The sequence below is a fragment of the Marmota marmota genome, unplaced genomic scaffold (genome assembly GCF_001458135.2).
Source record: "Marmota marmota marmota unplaced genomic scaffold, marMar, whole genome shotgun sequence".
Lineage (NCBI taxonomy): Eukaryota > Metazoa > Chordata > Mammalia > Rodentia > Sciuridae > Marmota > Marmota marmota.
This window is the reverse complement of record NW_025999932.1, coordinates 33,223,561-33,245,556: the sequence shown is the minus strand read 5'-3', so window position 1 is coordinate 33,245,556 and position 21,996 is coordinate 33,223,561. Positions and strand designations below refer to the sequence as shown.

The window sequence follows — 21,996 nt, the reverse complement described above, 5'->3', positions numbered from 1 at the left end:
TGTAAATCAATGGATGTGTAACTGATGTGATTCTGCAATCTGTGTATGGGGTGAAGGTGGGAGTTCATAACCCTCTTGAATCAAAGTGTGGAATATGATATGTCAAGAAATTTGTAATGTTTTGAACAACCAACAATAAAAAATTAAAAAAAAGTTTTATTCAGCCATAAAGAAAAAAAAAGTAATTATGTCATTTTCAGGAAAACAGATGGAACTAGAACCATTATTTTAATCAAAATAAACCACACTCAGAAGGTCAAGGCCATATGTTTTCTCTCATGTGCAAGCTAAAGAAGAAAAAGTAAATTAAAGATGGAGGGGGCAGGAAATCTCATGAAAATCAAAGGAAGATCAGTAGAAGAAAGGAATCTGGGTTTGGGAATTGCTGTGGAGTGATATTGGCCAAATTATATTGTTATATGTGTGCACGTACAAATACGTAACAACATATCCCATCATTATGTACAACTATGATGCACCAAGAAAAAATGTGGAAAAAATTTTCAGAAAGTTACAAAAAGTGAAACTTGAATTTGCCACATTCCAAGCACTAGGCTGAATCCTACAAGTGAGGTGATATGTAGATACACCTTACATGGCCTCCCACTTTCACCACTCTGCAGTCTCTCTTCTGCATTGTTGGGGCATCTTCACCTTGAGTCACCATTATGTGCTCACACGTGGGTTAACAATGGTGGCATCTGGACTGAACACGTACAGACTCTTTTTTTTCTAACCATTATCCCCTAAACACTAGTATATACCAAAAATTTACATAGGACTCATGTGATCTGACATAAGTACTCTAGAATAAAGACGTGAAGTACACAGAAGATGTATGTAAATTATATGCAAATACAGTATCATTTCATGAAAGGGATTTGAGCATCTGAAGATTGAGGTATCCACAGAGGAATCCTGCAACCAATTCCCCATTGTTGAGAGCCACAGCCGAAGGGGCCCCAGCAAACTTCCAGCTGCCAGCAAACTTCCAGCTGCTGGCTGATGATTGGCTCACAGCGGCCCCAGCAACATGTAGCTGATTGGCTCCTCTGCGGTGATGCTCATTGGGCTGTTTCCCTGCCCTTTCAGACCACGGAGCTGCTCATTGGGGGACTTTTTTGGCTCCGCCCACGTGACCCAGCCAATCGGCCTCAAGAGCAGGAGAATTGTGGGAGGTGGAGAGAAGCTTGTGTGGGAGAGAGAGGCTTGTGGAAAGCCGGTGGTGGCAGTTGAGGCTCTGAGGATTTTTCCTGAGAGGCTGTTTTGTTTGGCGTGTGTGGTTCTAAAAATAAAGTTAGTTTCTTTTGACAAGTGGCTCCTGATTGTGCCCAGCCAGACTGCGGCACCCCATGATATCAAGGGACAATTGTATATGTATCAAAACATCACATGGTGTCCCATAAAAGTGTACAATGATTATGTGTCAATTAAGAACAAAATTAAAAAGTGTTTTTGGGGGACTGGAGTTGTGGCTCAGCGGTAGAGTGCTAGACTAGCATGTGTGAGGCACTGGGTTTGAGTCTCAGTACCACATACAAATAAATAAAATAAAAAAATTCATCAACAACTAATAAAAATATTTTTTAAAAAGTGTTTTTGGAAAGAAAAATAGAATTCAGAGTCTCTGAGTCTTTCATTTTTAACCTAGCCTCTGATTCATGGCCTTTGAATGTCCCACAATAGTAAATAAAGCCCAAGTTCATCTACTACGAGAAGATATCAGGAAAAAACATCCATCCAGACTGCTTCAGTAAGAGCAGAGCCATTCTGGCTGTGAAGCATTTTGTGTCCTGATAGTTGAAAGCTGCAGAGCAATCAAAAGAGCTAATATGGGAAACCTCTCACCATCCGCAGAAGGAGGATCAGTCTTCTGAGATCTCACTGTGACACTGGAAGGCCTGGAGAGGTCAGTACCTGTTCTCCACACCTGCACCTCCACGTGGCCAGAGCTCTCGTCCACAGAGTACTGCACATTCCCAAAGTAGAAGCTGGGTTCTGTTAGGAATGGACCACAAACCACTTCTGTTATTTTTACTTTTTCACATCAAATGCTACTGACTCGATTTCAAAGAAGAGTTACCTTCATCTGATATCATCATAAGTTTTCCTTTTAGTAAGCAAAATCTCTTTATTCTGTGCATCCATACAGTTGTTAGGTAAAAGTGCCATGGCTCACGAACAAAAATACTTACGGTAAAGTGCTTTATGGAACTTTTTAACCTTGAGGCATAAGAATGAGTTTGTCATCCCTATCTGGGATTATGAATGGCTTCTAAATGTACTTCTTGAAAGCTTAGATGGAAAAAAGAACGAAATGAAATGTAACACATAAGACTGATTGTTTTTAAAGTCTGGCCCCAGCATTCATCATCTCCTACCAAATTTCCACTCTGATCCGGAGACATTATACTTGCATTCTGTCTTTTAACTATTAGATTTTGGGCTTAATCCAATGTATTTGGGTCCATTATAATGAATAGGGTGAGAAAATACTGGTGCAAAGAGACTGAATATGTGTGATCACCAGCCACAAGGACTTTAAGGAGAACTGATTGCTGGTACCTGTGTATTTTTTTGGGGATCTTCTCTATCAACTGAAGCTTTCCTAAAGTGTCATGGTTTATATATGAGGTGTCCCCTAAAAGCTCACGTGTGAGACAATGCAAGAGCTTTTAGGGTACAATGATTGGGTGATGGGAGTCTTAACTGATTTAGTGCATTAATTGTCCGATGGGGATTAACTGGTTGGTAACTGTAGGCAGGTAGGTGTAACTGGAGGAGGTGGGTCATTGGGGACATGCCTTTGGGGTATATATTTTGTCCTTGGTGAGTGGACTCTCTCTGTCTTCTGGTTCCAGGTTCTCAGGTGCTTTCCTTCACCATGAACTTCCTCTGCAATGTTCTTTCTTGCCTCACTTCAGGCCCAGATGAATAGGGTCAGTCATCTGTGGACCAAGACCTCTGAAATCATTAGCCCCTCAATACACTTTTCCTTCTCTAAAATTGTTCTTGTCAGGTCTTTTGGTCACAGCAGTGAAAAAGCTGACTAAAACAGTGAGTAAACCATCTAATTCCAAGACTTCAGTGTTTGTCCTTATATAGGAAGATGATGTGACTTGGGTTACTAAACTAGGGCATATGCTTTGGGACTTTGTCTTTTTTTCCAGGATTGGTGATGAGTCTGAATTGATCTAATCTAATAATTATTTTCCATCTGATTCTACCTGTGACCAATAGTTTACTTTGTGATAGAGCTGTTAGGAGTCTGGAATAAAGCAGTCAGATGACTAATGAATAAAACTGAGAGATAATTTGTGAGCTTTTTTTTAAAAGAACTTATTTTGAAATACAGAGAGGCACATAGGAAATTGGAAAAAAGTGGAGTCTATACTTTTCCTATTTGTGAGCTCACTTTATAAGTCATTAAGAAAATTAATTGTACACACATAAAGTGAACAGCCCTTTGAAGTGAATATTTTAGTCATTTGTCTCTAGTTTTGTGAGATTTGAAAGGACTGTATCTAAAAGGATGGGCAATTCACATCACTGTTCCTTGGAACACAAAGTCATTAACAAGATATTGTCATGTTCCAGAGAATCTGATCCAATTCCCAAATTCCCAAAAAACGGAGAAAAACCTGGCAACAATGGCTCAAAAAGCCATTGCAGAAGCAAAAAAAAAAAAAAAAAAAAAAAAATCTCTGTGCACTATTCAAGTTGAATATGAATTCTTTATTTTCTTGCCCTAAATAATTTACTTTTATTAAAATTAGAAAAGTCTGTTCATTTTTTTTTTTTCACATGGTGGGTAGGATTAAAAGCACAGTCGCCCTGAATTCTTAAATAATGCCAAACCAGTGTTGGACATTTTGTTTGCATATTTTGGTTCAGGAGGTGATAAATCTGCCTACAGCATAGTCCACCTCCCTACCATCATCCCTCCAAGGTGGCTGCTGTTAGGGAAAGTGAGTGTGCGGTATAGATGAAGGTGTTATCTTATCCACCTTAGTCAAAGCAGACTTGGACTGCAAGCCAATACATTCCTTACATTTCTCACACTAAGGAGGGGGCAAAGGTGAAGACAGAAAGCCCTGACAAGGCTTACTCTGGCCAGATGGCAAACCAGGCACATCTGCATGTCTTTTCAAAGGCTTTCTATAATTATCATGGAGGCTCAATCACCTCCAACCAAAAAGTGAGCTCTCTAAATCTCTTTACATTCCTGGGAAATCACAGCATTGCACAGATTAAGTTTCTGAGTTATGGGATAGAGCTGTGAAAGGCAGTCAGGAAGGACCAATCACCCATTTAATAATGTTACCTCCCATCTGCCTGCTCCTCACAGATATGTACTAGGAATGGAATGGAATAAAACCATGGAAGTACAATCATAAAACACCAAAGAAGCTACTTACCAGAGAAGAAATTGTGTGGTTTTTTTTTTTTTTTTTTTTTTTTGCATTTGTGTGTTCAGATTTGTTTTGTCAACTTTAGAACAAGTTTTTATTTCAAAGATTAATGCATAATCCATACATGGTGGTGGTGGTGGGAGGTCCTATGTCATACTCTGAGAATTTTATCCAACTGGTCATTCAGAGTGAAGAGTAATGATAATAGTTAACGTAAATAGACACATGTACTTTATATACGTGTGTGTGTGGGTGGGTGGGGGAGCAGCATATATAACAATGCTATAAATAAGTTCCATAAATGATGCAAACAATATTGTCATATTGCCTATTATGTGGTGTAATGTTAGCTCCAGCAGAAAGACGGAGGGGTAATCTAAACAGGGTTTTAATCCTAAATCCCTCAGTTCTAAAACAACAGTTAATAGAACGAGTTAGGAAAGTTAATTACTTACTTCCCCAAAAGGAAGTTTTTGATTATCAGTCAACTTAAGATATTTAGAAGATTTCTTTCTGTCTCTGCTCCACTGAGGATGACTGGAAAATTGGTTAAACACAAATTGCAATCATTGCATTCAAGTTTGAGGTGATTAATTATTATGAGATTAAAATACAATTAAATAGTTCCTATAAGATAATAACAAACTAAAAAAACACCCATACCCTAAGTACTTAGTTTCTTGGGTGGGGTAAAATAAAATAACTGGATATTAGAACTTTTATATCTAGATGAATTAGAACTCATGCAGATTATTTGTATTTCAAATTCTCAATATCTTTTCAAAATCTCTAACATTTCAATAGTGTTTATAATTGTTAGTATTGGTACAAAACCTTATGCATATAAATGAGCTACTGGGGATTGAACTCAGGGGCACTCAGTCACTGAGCCACATCTCTCAGCACTATTTTGTATTTTATTTAGAGACAGGGTCTCACTGAGTTGCTTACCATGTTGCTTTTGCTGAGTATGGCTTTGAACTGGCGATCCTCCAGTCTCAGGCTCCTGAGCTGCTGGGATTACAGGCATGCACCACCATGCCCGGTGAGGTACAGATTTTTTTTTTAAACTATATATTTTTTAGTTGTCAATGGGTCTTTTTCTTTTATTTATTTATATGTGGTGCTGAGGATCAAACCCAGGACCTCTCACATGCCAGGCAAGCTCTCTACCACTGAGGCACAACTTCAGCCCTGAGCTACAGATCTTTTAAGCAGTGAGTTGAGTTATAGACATCACTCAGGAAAAACAGCAAGATGTTCCTGGAATATTTTAATGGCTGCCAAGCAAGTTTAAAAGGAAGAAAAGGATAAATGGGTGAAGACTGTCCATGACTGAAGGATACCTATGAAAAATCCAGAATAATTGCTTGTGTTAGCAAATAATTATTATTTATAAGATTTTTAACTCATATCTTTCTTTGGTATTTATTTATTTTTACCTAGGAAATTAGCTTCTTTTAGGCATTAACTGAAGATTTTTGTGGATCAGTCATGGAAATACTCATATGACAACTTAAGAGTAAGTTAGCAAAAGCATGTTCACTTGTTTAATTCTCTAATTCTGCTCTTAAATATACACTATGCCTTGTATTACATTGAAGTTAACAGACTTACTGGGGAAAACAGTAGCTGATATTATAACCAGGAATGAGCAGATAATCAGGGAAAGCCACACATCCTGCAGCCCACACCTACATGATATCATACAACAGCCATTTCTCAGCACTCCCTCACCCTTAGGTGAGACTCCATAATGCAAGTTTATTTCTTCTGCAGAGGAAAGATAAGTCATGTCCAAAATGCATGTGATCAGTACAGAGGAGGTTTGCAATTGGCCTAGTGAAAGTGTGAGATTCCTAAAGGGAGAAAAAAATCTACTCTCCAAGCTTTGTGGCATTGCACTTCCAAGTCCAGGGTGCAATTAGCTCATTAAGCATTACTAAGACTTTCAAAGTTGGAGATACTTTTACTCCACATGGCACAGAAACAATCACATTTTTTTCCTGCAAAGGCAGAAGAGAAGGCTTGGCAAGCCACACAGTGTACACACCTGCAACAAAGGGAAATAGTTTCAGTTTTTTTCCCATAGGGTAAAAGTGAACTTTTTTTTTTTTAAGGTGTCTAGATTGATGTTTACAATTACACTGTGTCTCATGAGATGAAAGCAAGAGGTGCTTGGAGTAATTGCTATCTGGAGCCAAGTCTTATTTACTCACGTGTACATGAACCATCAGTCAAATAACCTTTGTGGATCTGACTAACATGTTTGTTTAGAACTGAACCGAATAGAATCTTTCATGCTTTCTTTTGGTTCAGGCTGAAAATAATACAAAGAAGCCTCCTAAAACTGTCTCCAACTCAGATCTTTCTTCTGAGCTTTGACCTTGAGAATCACCGCCTACCTAACCACATCCCAAAGGGCACCTCAAGGTAAACTTCTCCAAAACAGAGTTGATCAAGTCAGTGCCACCACACCCCCTAGTGTCCTTCTGTCTTCCTGCCACTAACTTAGATGCCTATGCAGCCAGCGTCACCTGCCATTTGAATTCCCCTAATAACCACGAAACAGGCTCTTAATTGGAATGGCCATCCCCAGAGCACATGGTGTCAGGGCAGTCCTTTTGCTGAAAAGCTTCTAACATGGCTTATAAGACACTGAAACATCTGGCTCCGTTTACCTTTTCAACCTCCTGTCCCTTTTGTGCTTGGTTAGGCAGTGTCTCCAATGTCCTGCTTGTACAAGTCCCAGACCTGGCTGTTATCAGTGACACTCCTCCCTGCTCCTCATCTGGGTAACTCTTGCTCATCCATCCTAGCCTAGGAGTCAGAGTTTAATTCCCAAGAGTAATCTGTTGGGACGTCACTTCTATGAGAGCTCGCTGACCTCCTATCCAAGCCCTGGCTCCTCTTCCACTATCATTGCATGTCCTGTTCCCCATTGTCTTTGAACTACCTGTGGGGAGACATTAATCTTTCTTTATTCACTCGTGTTGTCCCTATACTTAGCTCTGCCTGTACCTGGCAATAGGTACTCAATTGATAGAGTGAACATGTCTGTTTCTGTGGTGGGTGAGTGAGCACCAGAAGCACAGGAGCCTCCCAAGGAGAAACATGGGGTTGTCCTAGCCATAAAATCACTTTGCAAGCTGCCATTTGGATCAAGAAGAAGTCCACAGGGAAAGGGAATCGAACCACAATGAACTCTAAGAGAACCCCATCCCTCACCCCTTTTTCTTTAATACTTTGCCTTCAATGGTCCTCATGTTGAATGTGCTTTGGAATTCCAAGGAGATATAAAAGTACCCTCACCTCTTATTTATCCCATCAGAATATTTAGCACAGGTCTCCAGGCACTGGATTTTTTTTTTAAAGGACTTTATTGTTAGTTTTTGTCTCATGCAAGAAGATACAGATTCCTCAGGCCCCTTGCCTCCACACAGGTACAGAACCAGTTTTTAAAAAATCTCTACATGAGTAATCTGCATGTTGCTTTAGCTCACTTCATCATCTTTAGCGATGGTAACTTCGTTATTAGATGCCACACTTGTTTTAAATTCAATTATCTTATTTGAGGCTCACAACTACCCTTTGAGTATATTCTATATGAATCCTTTTTTTTTTCAAAGATGAGAAAGCCAAGGATTTAGGAGATCAAGAGATTTGCCCAAAGTATCATCACATCAGGGAAATGTTGGAGTTAAGATTCATATTTAGATAAAGTCCTGTACCCTCAACAACTATAAAGAAAGAACTGAGTTATAATGATAAAAGGTTTCCACAAGATTTTAATGGTGAAAAGTTTTACCTAGAAATCCATCATATGAAAATGCTAACATACATGCACAAGGATACACACAAAAGAATGTTTACTGTACTTCTTTCATTCATATTAGGGTGTCATAGAAACAAGTCCAAAATCCCCCAGATGGGGGCTGGTTAAAATATAGTTCTTTCATAAAATAGACTACCAGGCCAATTGTGTGGCACACCCCTGTAATTCCAGCTACTCAGGAGGCTGAGGCAGGAGGATTACAAGTTCAAGGGCAGCCTGGGTAATTTAGTAAGAACTTGTGTCAAAATAAACTAAAAAGGGCTGGGCTAGCTCAGGGGTAGAACACTAATGGATTTAGTCCCCAGCACCAGGGGGAAAAGAAAAAGAAAAAGAGAAGGAGAATGAAAAAAAGAATAGACTACTAGGCTATTACATATAACACAGACACATATCTCCAGGTTAAAAAAACCAAAAAAACAACTAGTTGAGATATTGATGCTAAGGGCAACTGTGGGATACTGTATCTTATATTTTCCACTTATCTTTACCAATATCAAAAGTTGTATGAAAAATTGAAGACAATCTTTTCTTTCCTTTTAGAAACTTTGAAGATTTCTCCCTTTATCATTAATATACTCTATGAGGAAGGAGAAGACTGTGCTCAGAAGAAGTGGGTTAAAAGTGGATTCCGATTCCTCACAGTGCTAAGTGGAAGCAAAATGAGTGTGGTTCTGCTGCTCTCTGAGTCTGGAGACGCAGTGAATCCACTCTTGAGGGGGTTGCACAGGAAACTAAATTAAAACACCATTCAAGAGTGAGGGTAGGGGCTGGGGTTGTGGCTCAGCGGCAGAGTGCTCGCCTTGCATGTGTAAGGTCCTGGGTTCGATCCTCAGCACCACATAAAAATAAGTATATAAATAAAATAATGTTATTGTGTACAACTACAAAATATAAATATTAAAAAAAGAGTGAGGGTAAAATATGGATTTTTTTTCAAGTATCAAAGATGAAGAGGGTTCAGCCATCCATAAGATACATATTGAAAAATTACTAAAAGCACACATACAAAAAAAGAAATTCAATGTATGGTGAATACAAGAAACTATGTGAAACAAAGAAATCAATAAAGTTTGCTGGTACACCCGATACCTACTGATAAAAGGCATAAATAATAATCATGATTGATATTTTTCTATTTAATGCTGAAACTAAAAATTGAGACAAGAATAAGAAGGTTATAAATGTAAGAGTTTAGTTTAATACCATGGTCTTTTTCAAGAGATCAAACTTATCTTTCTTTTTTTGGGGGGGGGGTTGGGGAGAGGGGAGGATACTGGGGATTAAACTCAGGGGCACTCAACCACTGAGTTTAATCATCCTCAGCCTGATTTTGTATTTTATTTAGAGACAGGGTCTCAATGAGTTGCTTAACACCTCACTGTTGCTGAGGCTGGCTTTGAACTTTTGATCCTCCTGCCTCAGCCTCCTGAGCTGCTGGGATTACAGGTATGTGCCATTGCGCTAGGCTCGAGAGAGAGCAAACTTTCTTAGATACATAGTTAATATCTTTGTTGAAATTATAAGTGTTGTCACTGAAAGGACAGAAGGCAGAAGTCATAAAAATAACTCTGAATAAAGAAAATGTTCCCCAAATAATGGGAAGCTAGGAAAGAGGGGAAGCAAAGAAAAAATTCACATGCAGAATTCTAGAGAGAAAAGAATTCTACAGTCCATCAAAATTATATGATGATCTTGACTTTGCATTGAAATAGTTAAAGTAAAAACCTAAGATTTGTCTAAGGTTTGCACTTATGTTCCTGCCCCCTAAAATGAAAGATCAGTATTCAAAATGAATAAAAGCTCTAAGAATACTATAAGAAAAAGTCTAATTATATAACCAATTATATATTATATATATGAAAGTGTCTGAAGAGAAACTATATTGTTACACATAAATAATTGTGTTACTACTCAGGGAAAAAAATTAGACACCAATGAAATTCTAAAAGATAAGCAAAACCAAAGTAGTTCAACTCTATAAGAAAACAGACTTCCTCAGATACTGTTGGTAGGAATGCACTTTACAGAGATTTTGTAATAACTGGAAAACTTTAAAGTGTATATGCAGTGCAATCCAGCTGTTTAACTACGAGGCCATTAGGCCATTAGAAATATACTCTACAGAATACACACAAATACATACAAATATATGTACATATATATGTACATATATTTATTTATTTATTTTCAAAAACATTAACAAGCATGTTAAATGTAATATTATTTATACTTACAAAGCAAGGGGAAAACTCAGAATGGGTTAATTAAAATTCACTTAAATCCCTCAAAATGACCAGATCTTCAAAATACAATGCCATTTATTTTAAAAATTGGGTTGAAATAAATATATATCTAATTATGATCACTGCTGCTCTTGGGGACAATGGCAGTTGAAAGATCCTAAGAGGGGCTTAATATTGTATGTGCTGTGCTTGATACCTTCAAAAGATCTGAAGCAGGCTCTGGGTGAAGCTCAGTGATAGAATGTGCCTTGCACAAACAAAGCAAATAAAAATATTTAAAGAAACTCTGAAAAATAGCAACATTGCTTAGTTTGATACAGAGGACATATCTTGCTGTGTTATTTTTATATTTTTGAACTTTTCTGTGATGAAAATTTTTTAACAGTAGTTATAGAATGGCATGCATAAAATGATTATTTTATAAAAATGTATGTATATATTACGGATGCATACAAAAACAGTAAAGATTATATATCAGACTGCTGATTGGCTAGGCATGGGATTATGAGGACATTTCACCTCCTAAGTCATATATTTCTTATACAGGTTCATTTGCTGTACATTTAACTTTTAAAGGTTGACTCTATTATTTTTACAAATTAGAAAAACACAGAAGGAAAAAAAAAACCCTAATGAACTTCCTATTATAAGTAATATATTTTTAAAAAATTAGTTTCAATAATTTTGACTGAGACTTTTCTATTTTTCTCCTCAAGAAATATTTTAAATATATAAACATACGTTCTTAAGAATGATCTTTAATCTAGTCTTCAGAAAGCATTTTCAAAATTCTTGTTGAAAAACTGAAGTTCAAATGTATATATTTTTTTTGTTCAAATGTATATTTAAGGGGAAAGTTTAAAAGCATATATCATTTTAAAGGCATATTTGACATTGTTTTTTCTTGCCAACTATGATTTTTTTTTTTTCAGAGAGAAAAAAGGAAAGCCTGTACATGCTTAGGATGCTGATAACAACTGAAACTTTCCAAGATTTCTGTTGAGAATATAGCTGTTCTCCAAAAAGATAATGCTATCAGAGATTCTATTACCAATATAGTTTTACTCCAAAACTCTGATGTGATCTTTTAGAGGGTCAACATAAGTTTAAATTAAAATTTAAATGTCATATTCAACAAAAATTTCTACCTTTTAGTAGTATGTGGTGAAGCTTCATGAATGTTCTTTATTCAAGAGACATTGTCCTGTTCCCTGTCTTCTGTTTTAAAGACTATTTTTTTTTTATCCGATATGATTCGATAGTTCATAAACGTGGAGGGGAAGGAAAAACTTGTCATGATCTCTTCAGTGATTTCTCAACTCCATGGTATGCAGTTTATGATTTTCTAAACACTTGTTCTTTATGACAATGTTTCCCTTAGGTGCTTACAGATCTGTATTTTAAGTCTCCAAGGAATAAAAAATTTTAAAGGGTCTCAGGTGAACTGTATGCAAATTGGAGACTGAGAAGGGCAGCGTGCCCTTTAGTTAGTGTGGTAGGACACAGAAGCAGAGCTTAGGCCTCAGGTGACAGGTGTTGCAGCCCAGTTTCCAAGATGGCAGGCTGCCTCACAGCAGCAACCAGGAGAAGAAAACATGTGAGCTGGGCCTTGAATCCTGAGCAGGGTTGGCCAACAGCAGTGAAATGGAAAAGCATCTCAGGTAGGAGGAAAAAGAGGTGTTATGTTTGGATGTGATGTGTCTCCCAAAAGCTCTTGTGTGTGTGTGACAATGCAAAAAGGTTTAGAGGAGAAATGATTGGGTTATGAAGCCTCAAGTCAATCCCATGATGGGATTGACTGAGTGGTCACTGAAGGTGGGTAGGGTATGGCTGGAGGAGGTGGGTCATTGGGGGGTGTGCCTTTGGGGTATATATTTTGTATCTAGAGAGTGGAGTCTCTCTCTCTGCTTCCTGGTAATCATGTGAGCTGCTTTCCTCATACTCTTCTGCCATGTTGTTCTGCCACACCTGGAGCCCCGAGGAATGGAGCCAGCCATCTATGGACTGAGACCTCTGAAACTGTGAGGCCCTAAATAAACTTTTCACCCTCTACAATTGTTCTGGTCTGGGTTTTTAGTCACAGCAGTGAAAAAGCTGACTGAACAAGCACCTGATGGGATGGAAAGTGGTGTGGCTGGAGTCTAGAACTCAGCTGAGGGGAAATGGCAGGGGAAGACATTTAGGTGAGAACCAGGCTGTGCGAGTTCTAGCACTCCATGCTAAGAACAAAGAAAAGGAGACTCATTGCTGATTTTTAAGCTGGAAGAGACAGGATTGGAACTTGATTTGTGAAAAGAGAACTCTAGGAATGCAATGTACTGACTGAAGCAGGATTAGAGGCTGGGAACCGTTCAAACCAACGTGTGGTCCAGTGGATTCAGGTATTGAGGTCCTCAGCTAAGGCAGTGGGAGAGGGAAGGCTAAGAAATCATAATCAAGAAGGGCTTCAGAAATAAGCACAATGCTTTGTGCTCAATTACACATGAAGGGCAACATCAAGGTGGATGAGGAGGTAATATTCAGCTTGGCAGCTTTTTCATTGTGAAAGTTCTTTATATTGTCACTGTTTTGCTATTGACAACTTATCTCTCAGAAACAATCATTTTTCTCGCTTTTATTTGCTATCTCTCCTAGTACTCTGGTATCACACACACAAACACACACACAGGTATTGTGGATTGAACCGGGGGTACTTTAGTATTCAGCTACAACCCTAGCCTTTTTGTTTCATTTTTTTTTTTTTTTTGGTACCAGGGATTGAGCCCAGGGGTGCTTAGTCACTGAGCCACATCCCCGGCCTTTTCTCATTTTGACACAGTGTCTTGCTAAGTTTCTTAGGGCCTTACTAAATTGGTGAGGCTGGTTTTGAACTGTGATCCTCTTGCCTCAGCCTCCCAGGCTGCTGGGGTTACAGATGTGCACTACCACGTCCTGCCCTTTTTATTTTTATTTTATTTTTTACTTGGAGACAGGGTCTTGCTATGTTATTTGGGGCCTTGCTAAGTGGCTGAGGCTAACCTCAAACTTTCGTTCTTCCTGTCTCAGTCTCCAGAGTTACTGGGATCACAGATGTGTGCCACTGCACCAAGTTTAGTGTGATATATTTCTTCAAAATTATCTAGGTAAGATTATTTGTATGTTAACATGCTCTATTCACATCTGTGGATTCCTCTTTTAGGGTAGAAGAAAATTCCTAATTTTTATTTATGAGGAAAGATGAGGACATCCTTTAGATTGTTGCAGAGTTAGTATATACATAATTAAATTTAAGGTTATGAGTATATTTACTTTAGAGGACTAGTAAAAATACTGTATTAGTCAGTGCTATATATTTTACAAGACAAAAGCAAAGACAAAATTTGCAGAGAAGCAACTTTTGTGAATGAATCACTGTTGGAAAGTAGTCAAGTTGTTTGATGTGGGCAAAATAAATTTCTTCCTAAATCTGTGTATTCCAAGTATTTCTTACAGTTTCTAGACATCATTTATGTACTTGTTTCATCAAAAAATGGAATGAGTTCTATACTCAATTAATCAGTGAAATTAACACAAAGACTATAAAATCTATTAAAAAAAGAATATTTTTCCACTAATGTCTCCATTCCTCTATTACACTATTTAGCATACTATCCTACAAATAGCATAAGGGGACCCCAGATGCTATTTTATGTAATAGTGTTTGTTTGTCTCTATTATCAACAATAAATATTCGCTTTGGTGTAATACCAAAGTGAGGGATAATAATAAATGTTTAAGAATTGTCTCCTTTACACATAATCTCAGCATATTAGATTTAAGGAAAAAAATATTAAAGAACAGAAAGTTTCTGACCTGTTAGCAGGTTTTGGCATCTTTACCAGCTTGCTGCAGCATTTCACAGTGTTTAGGACAAGTATGCTATCTAGGGAAATGAATAGTCATTGCACTTAAAAAAAAAAAAAAATCATTACCCCAGAGTCTCAAGGTCTTGCAAAGTTTGTAGCTTTTCATTCTTAGATATAACCTACTTCTAACTGATGGCTGCAAAGGCGTCTTGCCTTCTCCTACTTCTCACATTGTACTTTTCAAATGGTTCATTCACACAACACTCTCACTCATTAAACAGACCTCCTGGAAGGCAGGAATCATGTGTTGTTCATCTGTGAACTCCAATAAAAAAGCATGAGGCTGAAGCATACAGGTCATCAAAAAAAAAAAAAATAGGTGGGGACATAAACTATGACTGCTTGCAAATTATCTAATCAAAATTCCAGGCTGAGGCAGGAGGATTGCAAGTTCAAAGCCAGCCTCAGCAACTTAGAGAGGCACTTAGCAACTCAGTGAGACCCTGTCTCTAAATAAAATATAAAAATGGGGTGGGGATGTGGCTCAGTGGTTAAGTACCCCTGGGTTCAATCCTCACTATCAAAAAAAAAAATGCAGTTATTTAGCTTTGAAGCTCATCTTGTTCATCTTGTGTGTGAGAACACACCAATTAACACCATAGCTAATGAAATAGCAATGAAATTATTATTAATTATTATTACATTATAATGTAACATAATATAACAATATTTTTTGAGTGTTTGTCTCTGCAAGTCATATCAAGATCTCTAGAATCTTTTTTTTTCTTTTTTTATATCGCCTCTAGGATTCACAACAATATTGCGAGGTATCTGTTGTTTACCAACAAAATTAAGTTGAGACCCATAAAGGTTAAATAAGTTGTCTAAGATCACACAGTTAGCACGTGATATTGCAGGATTCCAATGTAAAACGCTAATGCTGTAAAATGCATGCCTTTTTTTCATTAAGTAGTATTTTCTTTGAAAACAGTTAAATATCTAGACAGGTAAACAGTTTTAGATATTTAGTTTTTTAGACTATTTAAAGATGCATAAAGAGAGTGTTCTGGAAGGAAAAGGGAGAAATACTATATTCTATGTAAGAGAAAATAAGAATGTATTATACAGGTCAGTATTCCTAAGTTGTGAGGAACATTTCTTAATTTAAAAACAAGGGTGTACCATCATACAAAGAGGGAAAAAGCATGAACTATGCTATACTCTCTCTGTACATTTAAAATTATCAGTGCCTCCAAATCACCTGTCAGAAGCTATCCATGCATGTTTGTCCCTGCTGACTAAAGTGAATCATGTGAGATTTCGGAATCAACAGAAACTCTGACATCAGGCTGATTTATTTGGGAATCCCAACAGCTGAAGGAAGAAAAGCTACAACTAATAAGGTGTTAAACACAACCTGTGTGAGGTCTCAGGAACAAAGGCATGAAGTTGACACTCAAAAAATAAATAATCTTGACCACAGACTGCCTAACAATTGACACTTGAAATGGGCCTGCGTGCAGCCAAGGAAGGGAATCCAGAATGGACGGTTAAAGCTACTGTATGGCAAGGAAAAAGAAGTGCGCTCCCTTTGGGTCTGGATCCTTCCTTGGTATGAGAGTTGCTGCTTAGTGGCCAACAGCTCTGCTGCTCTGCTTCCTGGTGCAGGACTGAAAAATCACTGTCCTCCAAACCCAGAGTATCTGTCCCCTTGTGGTCATCATGAAATGCCTGATATTGGGAGACCCAACCTATGGGGTCTTGATCTTGTAGGTCAGTATGGAGATAATCCAGCTGTGCTGTGTGAAGTCTCATGATAGAGCTTTGGGTCTCTTCTCACTCCTTTGTCCTCTCATAGATTTGTCTTTGAGCATTAGTAGGCACTACTTTGTAGCCATCTCTCATGCAATCCATTCATACTTATTTTCTGCATTCCTCAGTAGAAGGAAGATAGTTTGCTTCCTTTCCAGGAAAAACAGAATTTAGTAAACCATTCTTGTCTTACAAATTGTTTGTAAAAAAGGAAACCATAAACCAAGATGATAAAAACTTAGGCGTTATGATTTTCATATGACTTCTTATATTTGAAGAAAATGTACTCAGTAACATATATGGCTCTTAAGCTACCACCTTGTTTAATCATTTAAATTATTTAATTTATAACTGCTTAAATTAGCAATCATTTAATTTACAGAGAATAAATATAACGTTTTAAAAATAAAAATATAAAGCCATATTACCTCATAGGGTGAAGCAAGCAGCCTTAATTGAAGGCCTGTGGATGCTCATGGCAGAGTCCTGTGAGCCAAATGGTTAATAGGCAGCTCAAAGAGGAGGCTGGGTAATGGAATTGGACAGCTCAATAGATGGCTTTTATGTGGAAACTTAAAAGCCAATTTAAGGCTATTAGTGTTGAGATAAATATAGTGTCACTATGAAGCTATTTAGCACTTCTCCTCTAACAGCTGCATATAAGCTAGAGGAGGCCCAGGTTTCTGGGGCGATGATAGTGCCTCTCTGCAGCCTTTGGGTGGGAGGACCTCCAATGGTTTTCAGGGAAAGACTGAGGAAAATTCTAGTAAGCTACAAAGAACACATCTTGTTCTTGGAAATATTGATGATGTTTCATAAACACACTAAATGAGATAAGTAAAGCTCCATTTTTATCTGAATTTTATTATAAAAACAGTAAGTAACAGTAAGAATATTAAGAAACGAAAACCTGGCCATCTGCCTGCCTCCATGCATTCACCCTTCAGTTGATCACCTATTTATTGAACATCTGTAAGGGGTTAGGCACTCACTCATGCTGCGAATACTAATAGGAAAAAAGCCCTTGTTTTTAAAGAGTTCCAGATCCACCAGTTGAAATAAAAAACAAACACATCATTGCACAGTTGTCCTGGAAATAATAACAGTGGCAACTAAACATAATTGTGTTCCAAATGCTTTGTATCTGTTTAACTTAATTCTTCTTCTTCATAACAGTTCTATAAAGTAGGTGCTATTAAGTGGAAATTGTAGTTCAGGAGGGTTAGTAACCTCAGGCACATGGTTACTTATAAGACAGAACTAGGATTAGACATCAAGCAGTATGGCTGCATGAATACATTCTGCTTCTCCATGAATTACATAAGTCTAACTGCTTAGATTATGCTACTCAGTTTTACTACTTTATTTATATTATGAAAATGTATATCTCTCTTGTCACTCATTTTTCCCTTCATCATAAAAAATTTTCCCCAATACTACTACCCCTTTGTCTTCCATGAAAATCACCTATCTTAAAATTTCTCTCTTCTTTCACTTGAATAATAGCTTGAAAGCTTCTCACCATTACCTTGGTGTTCTCAACTTTCATTGATTTTGAAATTCACTGAGAAATGACTTCATCCTCCAAAACACTCAAGAATTACTCTCCCCATGTTGACCAGTACCCTTCTCTTTGCAAAATCCAACTGCATATTGCGAAACTTTGTCTTTATTTCTGCAGAGTTTAGTACAGTGGCCCACACCTTTCTTCTTGCACCTTTATCCCTTTGTTTCTATGAAACCACTTTCCCTCAGTTCTTCTCTCATCCCTTTCATTTCTTCCCTGTCCATTAATTGTGTTTGCTTTTAAAAGAAAAGTATGAAGATGACCACAACATAAAACTCATTATTATTAACAGTTGGATTTTGAGGCATTAATGTGAGTTAAAAGGGCAACAAGGTAGAGTGGGGAATCTGCAAGCATAAGAAGCAGTGCAGATGTGGAAACAGGCTGAGTAGACAGTTTTGTAGGCTTGGGGACTGCACAGTTTGGTATGGTGTTCTGTGCTGCTTGGGGAAGGAGATGGGGTGAATAAAGAAATTGGGCCATGAAGGCCATTGTGGTTAGAACCTTGTCTTACAAATTAACAGTGAGAGGTGAGCTTAATTTTGAGAAAGGAAAAGGACATGATGAAATGCTTGTTTAGGGGTCTGGAGAATAAGTGGGCTGGGGAGGAGGGAAGTTGGGCAAACCAGAAATACAGAAACTAGTTAGAAAAGTACAGGAATCTAGGCAAGACTTGAAGCTGGCTTGGCTGAGATGATGGCAGTTCAGATGGGGGAGGAAAGTAAGGATAAAATATGCTGTTATGGTTTGGATATGGAATGTTCCCCAAAAGCTCATGTGTTAAAAGCATGGTCCTCAACGCAGCAAGCTTCAGAGGTGGGGCTATTAGGCAATGATTCTATCATGAGGGCTCTGACATCATCAATGGATTAATCCACTTGATGGACTTGATGACTTAATCCACTGATAGCTGGATGGACTTTTGGGAGGTAGGACCAGGTTGGAGGAAGGAGGTCACTGGGGCTGTACTCTGGAAGTGCTTGTCTTCTCCCCACCTCCTTCCTCTCTCTAATTCTCTCTCTGATTCCCAACTGCCATGAGCTTAGACGCTCCCCCCACTGGGCCCTTCTGCCATGATGTTCTGCCTCCCTTCAGACCCAGAGCAATGGAGCCAGTCCACCATGAGCCAAAATAAACGTTTCCTCCTGTAAATTGTTCTTTTCAGGTATTTGGATCAAAGCAATAAAAAGTTGACTAACACATATACAAAGACATAAAGGAGGTAGAATATGGATTTGGGGTGGGAGAGGAAAGAAAGGAGTCCAATAGCAATAGAAGCATCCACCAAGATTAGAAATATAGGAGGAAAACCAGGGTAGAACAAAGACTAACTACTCCCTCCTATTTATACCCCTCCCTGACTTACTTTGATTTCTCTCAGAATTGAAGGCTCTGAGTCCTTGGTAACTTGTGTGCTTACATCATTTATCTTTTACTGTTTAAGAAGACAAAAACAATTCTCATTCACAGCTAAAATACTGGTCTTCTATAATTACAACACATGGGTTTGCTGAAGTCCCCCTCTTCATAGAAATGTCAAGGGATGTAATGTTTTGAACACAGTAATGAAGCTTTCCTCAGAGAATTAATCAAACATCTCCTGCTAATGGAGGATTTGTCCTCCAGTATACGATGTAAATTCAGTACCTATTACTATCTAGAGGTACTGACACTTTAAAGAACTTCAAAATATTTATTCTGGATGAATGTCAGTGAAAACACGTAGCTTAGATTTGTTGGGAGGACAGGGATTCCCTGGAGAATGGGTACAAATCTCTGTACCTCTCAACCCTGTTGTGTGATATGGACAATATTGCTCCATACATTGAGATGGAGACCATGCACAGAGGTGAAAAGCCAGCACCTTGACCATTTGTAATTCTACCTCATATTTACGGGTAAAATGTGAGGTAAAATTAATGACAAAAAATTGCAGTACTGGGGTTGTGAGGACTCTGTGACTTGGGCATTTTAGGTTTTTGGTTTAGCTTTAAAAAAAAAGAAACTTTTCCAGGCAGTGAGTGTGGTCCTAAAAACTACCCCTCTCAATCACTTTGATTATTAAAAAGAAAAAGTAAAAAAACCCCGACCAAATTCCCCCCAAACAGAATGAACTCCTTGCTGGTATTTTGGTATAGATCTCTAGCTTTGCAGTTGTTTCCTGGAACTGTGAAACTGATTGCTTGTGAAACACCCTCAGAGAAATTGAAGCTGAAATCTGTTTCAGCCTAGAAGGTGTAAAAGGAAACATTTTCCCCACAATGCCTATATTCTATTTTTTTTAAGTACTCAGTAGTCAAGAGCTACATCCCTTTTATTTCTCTTTGCAGGGACTAACTGATCTGTGCCGGGATGTGGCTCAACCCAAATGGTACAGTTGTCTTTACAACAGAGAGACTGTCACAGCTTAAGGGGACATGTGACAATGCTCATCAATTTACAAGCTGCCAATGTGAATGACCCTCTCTTCTGAGTTCTTGGTGTGGGAGCCAGTTTCCTGGAACCCAAGGCCAAGTTGCATGACCTCTGAAAGCTTCCATCCATCACATGTGGAGCCTGGCCTTATAATTTGCCATGTTGCATCTCTTTGTCTATCTCCTTGTTCAAATCCTCTACAACAGAGCTAATCTTATTCAGCATGGTATCCTTAGTGACTTAGGGCGTGCCTACCATTTAGTTGGGGCCTAGCCAATATGTGGAGTGAGGACTGGAGAAATCCTTGGTCTCTGTTTCCCTAACACAGTATCTGGGACAATGGAGATATTCAGCAAGTATTTTAAATTAATAAATGACTGAATTCAGAGGATCTCTTGATAACCATGGTTCCAGGACTTTCTTGGATACAAAAATCTTCAGATGCTCCAGTCCTCATATAAAATAGACTGAAAAGTGTCTGCATATGACCTATACACATCTTTCCATAGGCTACTTAATACCTAATATATACCTAATATAATACTTAATACCTAATACAATGTTAATGCTATGTAAATAGTTGCTATACTTCATTGTTCAGTGATTAATGACAAGAAAAAAATAATCTGTATACATTCAATAGAGATACAATCTTTCCCAAATATTTTCAATCCTTGGATGGTCAAATCTGTAGATTCAGAACCCATGGATATGGAGGGCACAAGTCATGTTTCTCAGGGAAAAGATGAAGAGATGCTTTATTTCTCTAAAAGTGTGAAGGGAAAATTTTATACATAATTTTAAGTACTTCAAATTGTTAGAAATGGCTTAAAGAAAGGGAGCATTTTTAGTTTTAGCTAAATTTCATAATTCCAACATCAATTATTATTGTGATTATTTGTAGCATAAAGTAGTTCACTGGTTTTATCAAGTGGTGTTATCTCTGCACCTTACTGTGCAATCTTCTATCTCTTTCCATCATTGACAAGGTTTCCTGTATCATTCTAAGGAAGATAAGGTTCTTTACAAAAGGTTGTTTACAAAAACAGCATTTATAGTTTACAAAAACAGTATGTATAAGATTTATAGATGAGGAATAAAGAAAGAAGAGGAGAGTCGAGTCTTTGGGACAAACAAAGACCTGCTTCTCAGGGAAAACGTGAAGCCGTATCTGTTTTTCATGAAAGGCAACATCAATCTGTCAAAAGAGAAAGAAAAATTGACAGAGCATGGAGGGACACTCTAAGGACTCCTAGTTAGAGAACTACTTCGGGTTTTATAAGGATACAAACTAACAAGTTTTCACGGCTCTACAGTGACCTTGATATGTCACCAGTATCAGAAGGTAGTATACGTTTCAAAAACTTTTTCTTAATTTTTCATTTTAATACCATAAATTGAGATGTTGCTATCCGTTTAGAAATGGACATTATGAGCATATGTTTTCAACAATAGGTCACAGGTGCACAGTGTATTATCTGGGTTTGCTAAATAAGAAATCACAGCCCTAAAAGTCCCCTGTAGCATTTCAGAGAATCTGGTCTTTCTTGCATCACTGGGGCATACAGGCCAAAATTCTGAAGCAGCAGCTTTTGGCTTATCAGTATTTTGTTTTTTTATATTTTATGATTTCAAAAACAGGATTCACCAGACCCCCTGCTGCTGGCAAATCATTAGAACTTTCTAATGCTCTCAATAACATTCTTAAGAGAAGACCTTCTAAAATTATTTAACCTTTCATGCATTTTATTCATTTGGTTTTTATTATTAATATTTTTTTTCAGTAGTTTTAAGCTTACAGATTCTGAAGTCTAGTGTCTGAGAAGTGGCTTCTCAGATTTATGTGATTTTTGCCACTCCGATGGAATTTGTCAGTGACTGAGTTCTT

General features: G+C 37.8%; 1 protein-coding gene across 1 annotated transcript in view; it reads right to left on the bottom strand.

The window, feature by feature from the left end:
* The window catches only part of Frem2 (FRAS1 related extracellular matrix 2), a 172,325-nt gene that overhangs the window by 45,491 nt on the left and 104,838 nt on the right, over positions 1-21,996 (bottom strand). Inside the window, exon 7 of the mRNA XM_015484020.2 lies at positions 1,849-1,998. Within this exon, the coding sequence (XP_015339506.1) occupies positions 1,849-1,998 (150 nt within the window). The remainder of the gene's footprint in view (positions 1-1,848; positions 1,999-21,996) is intronic.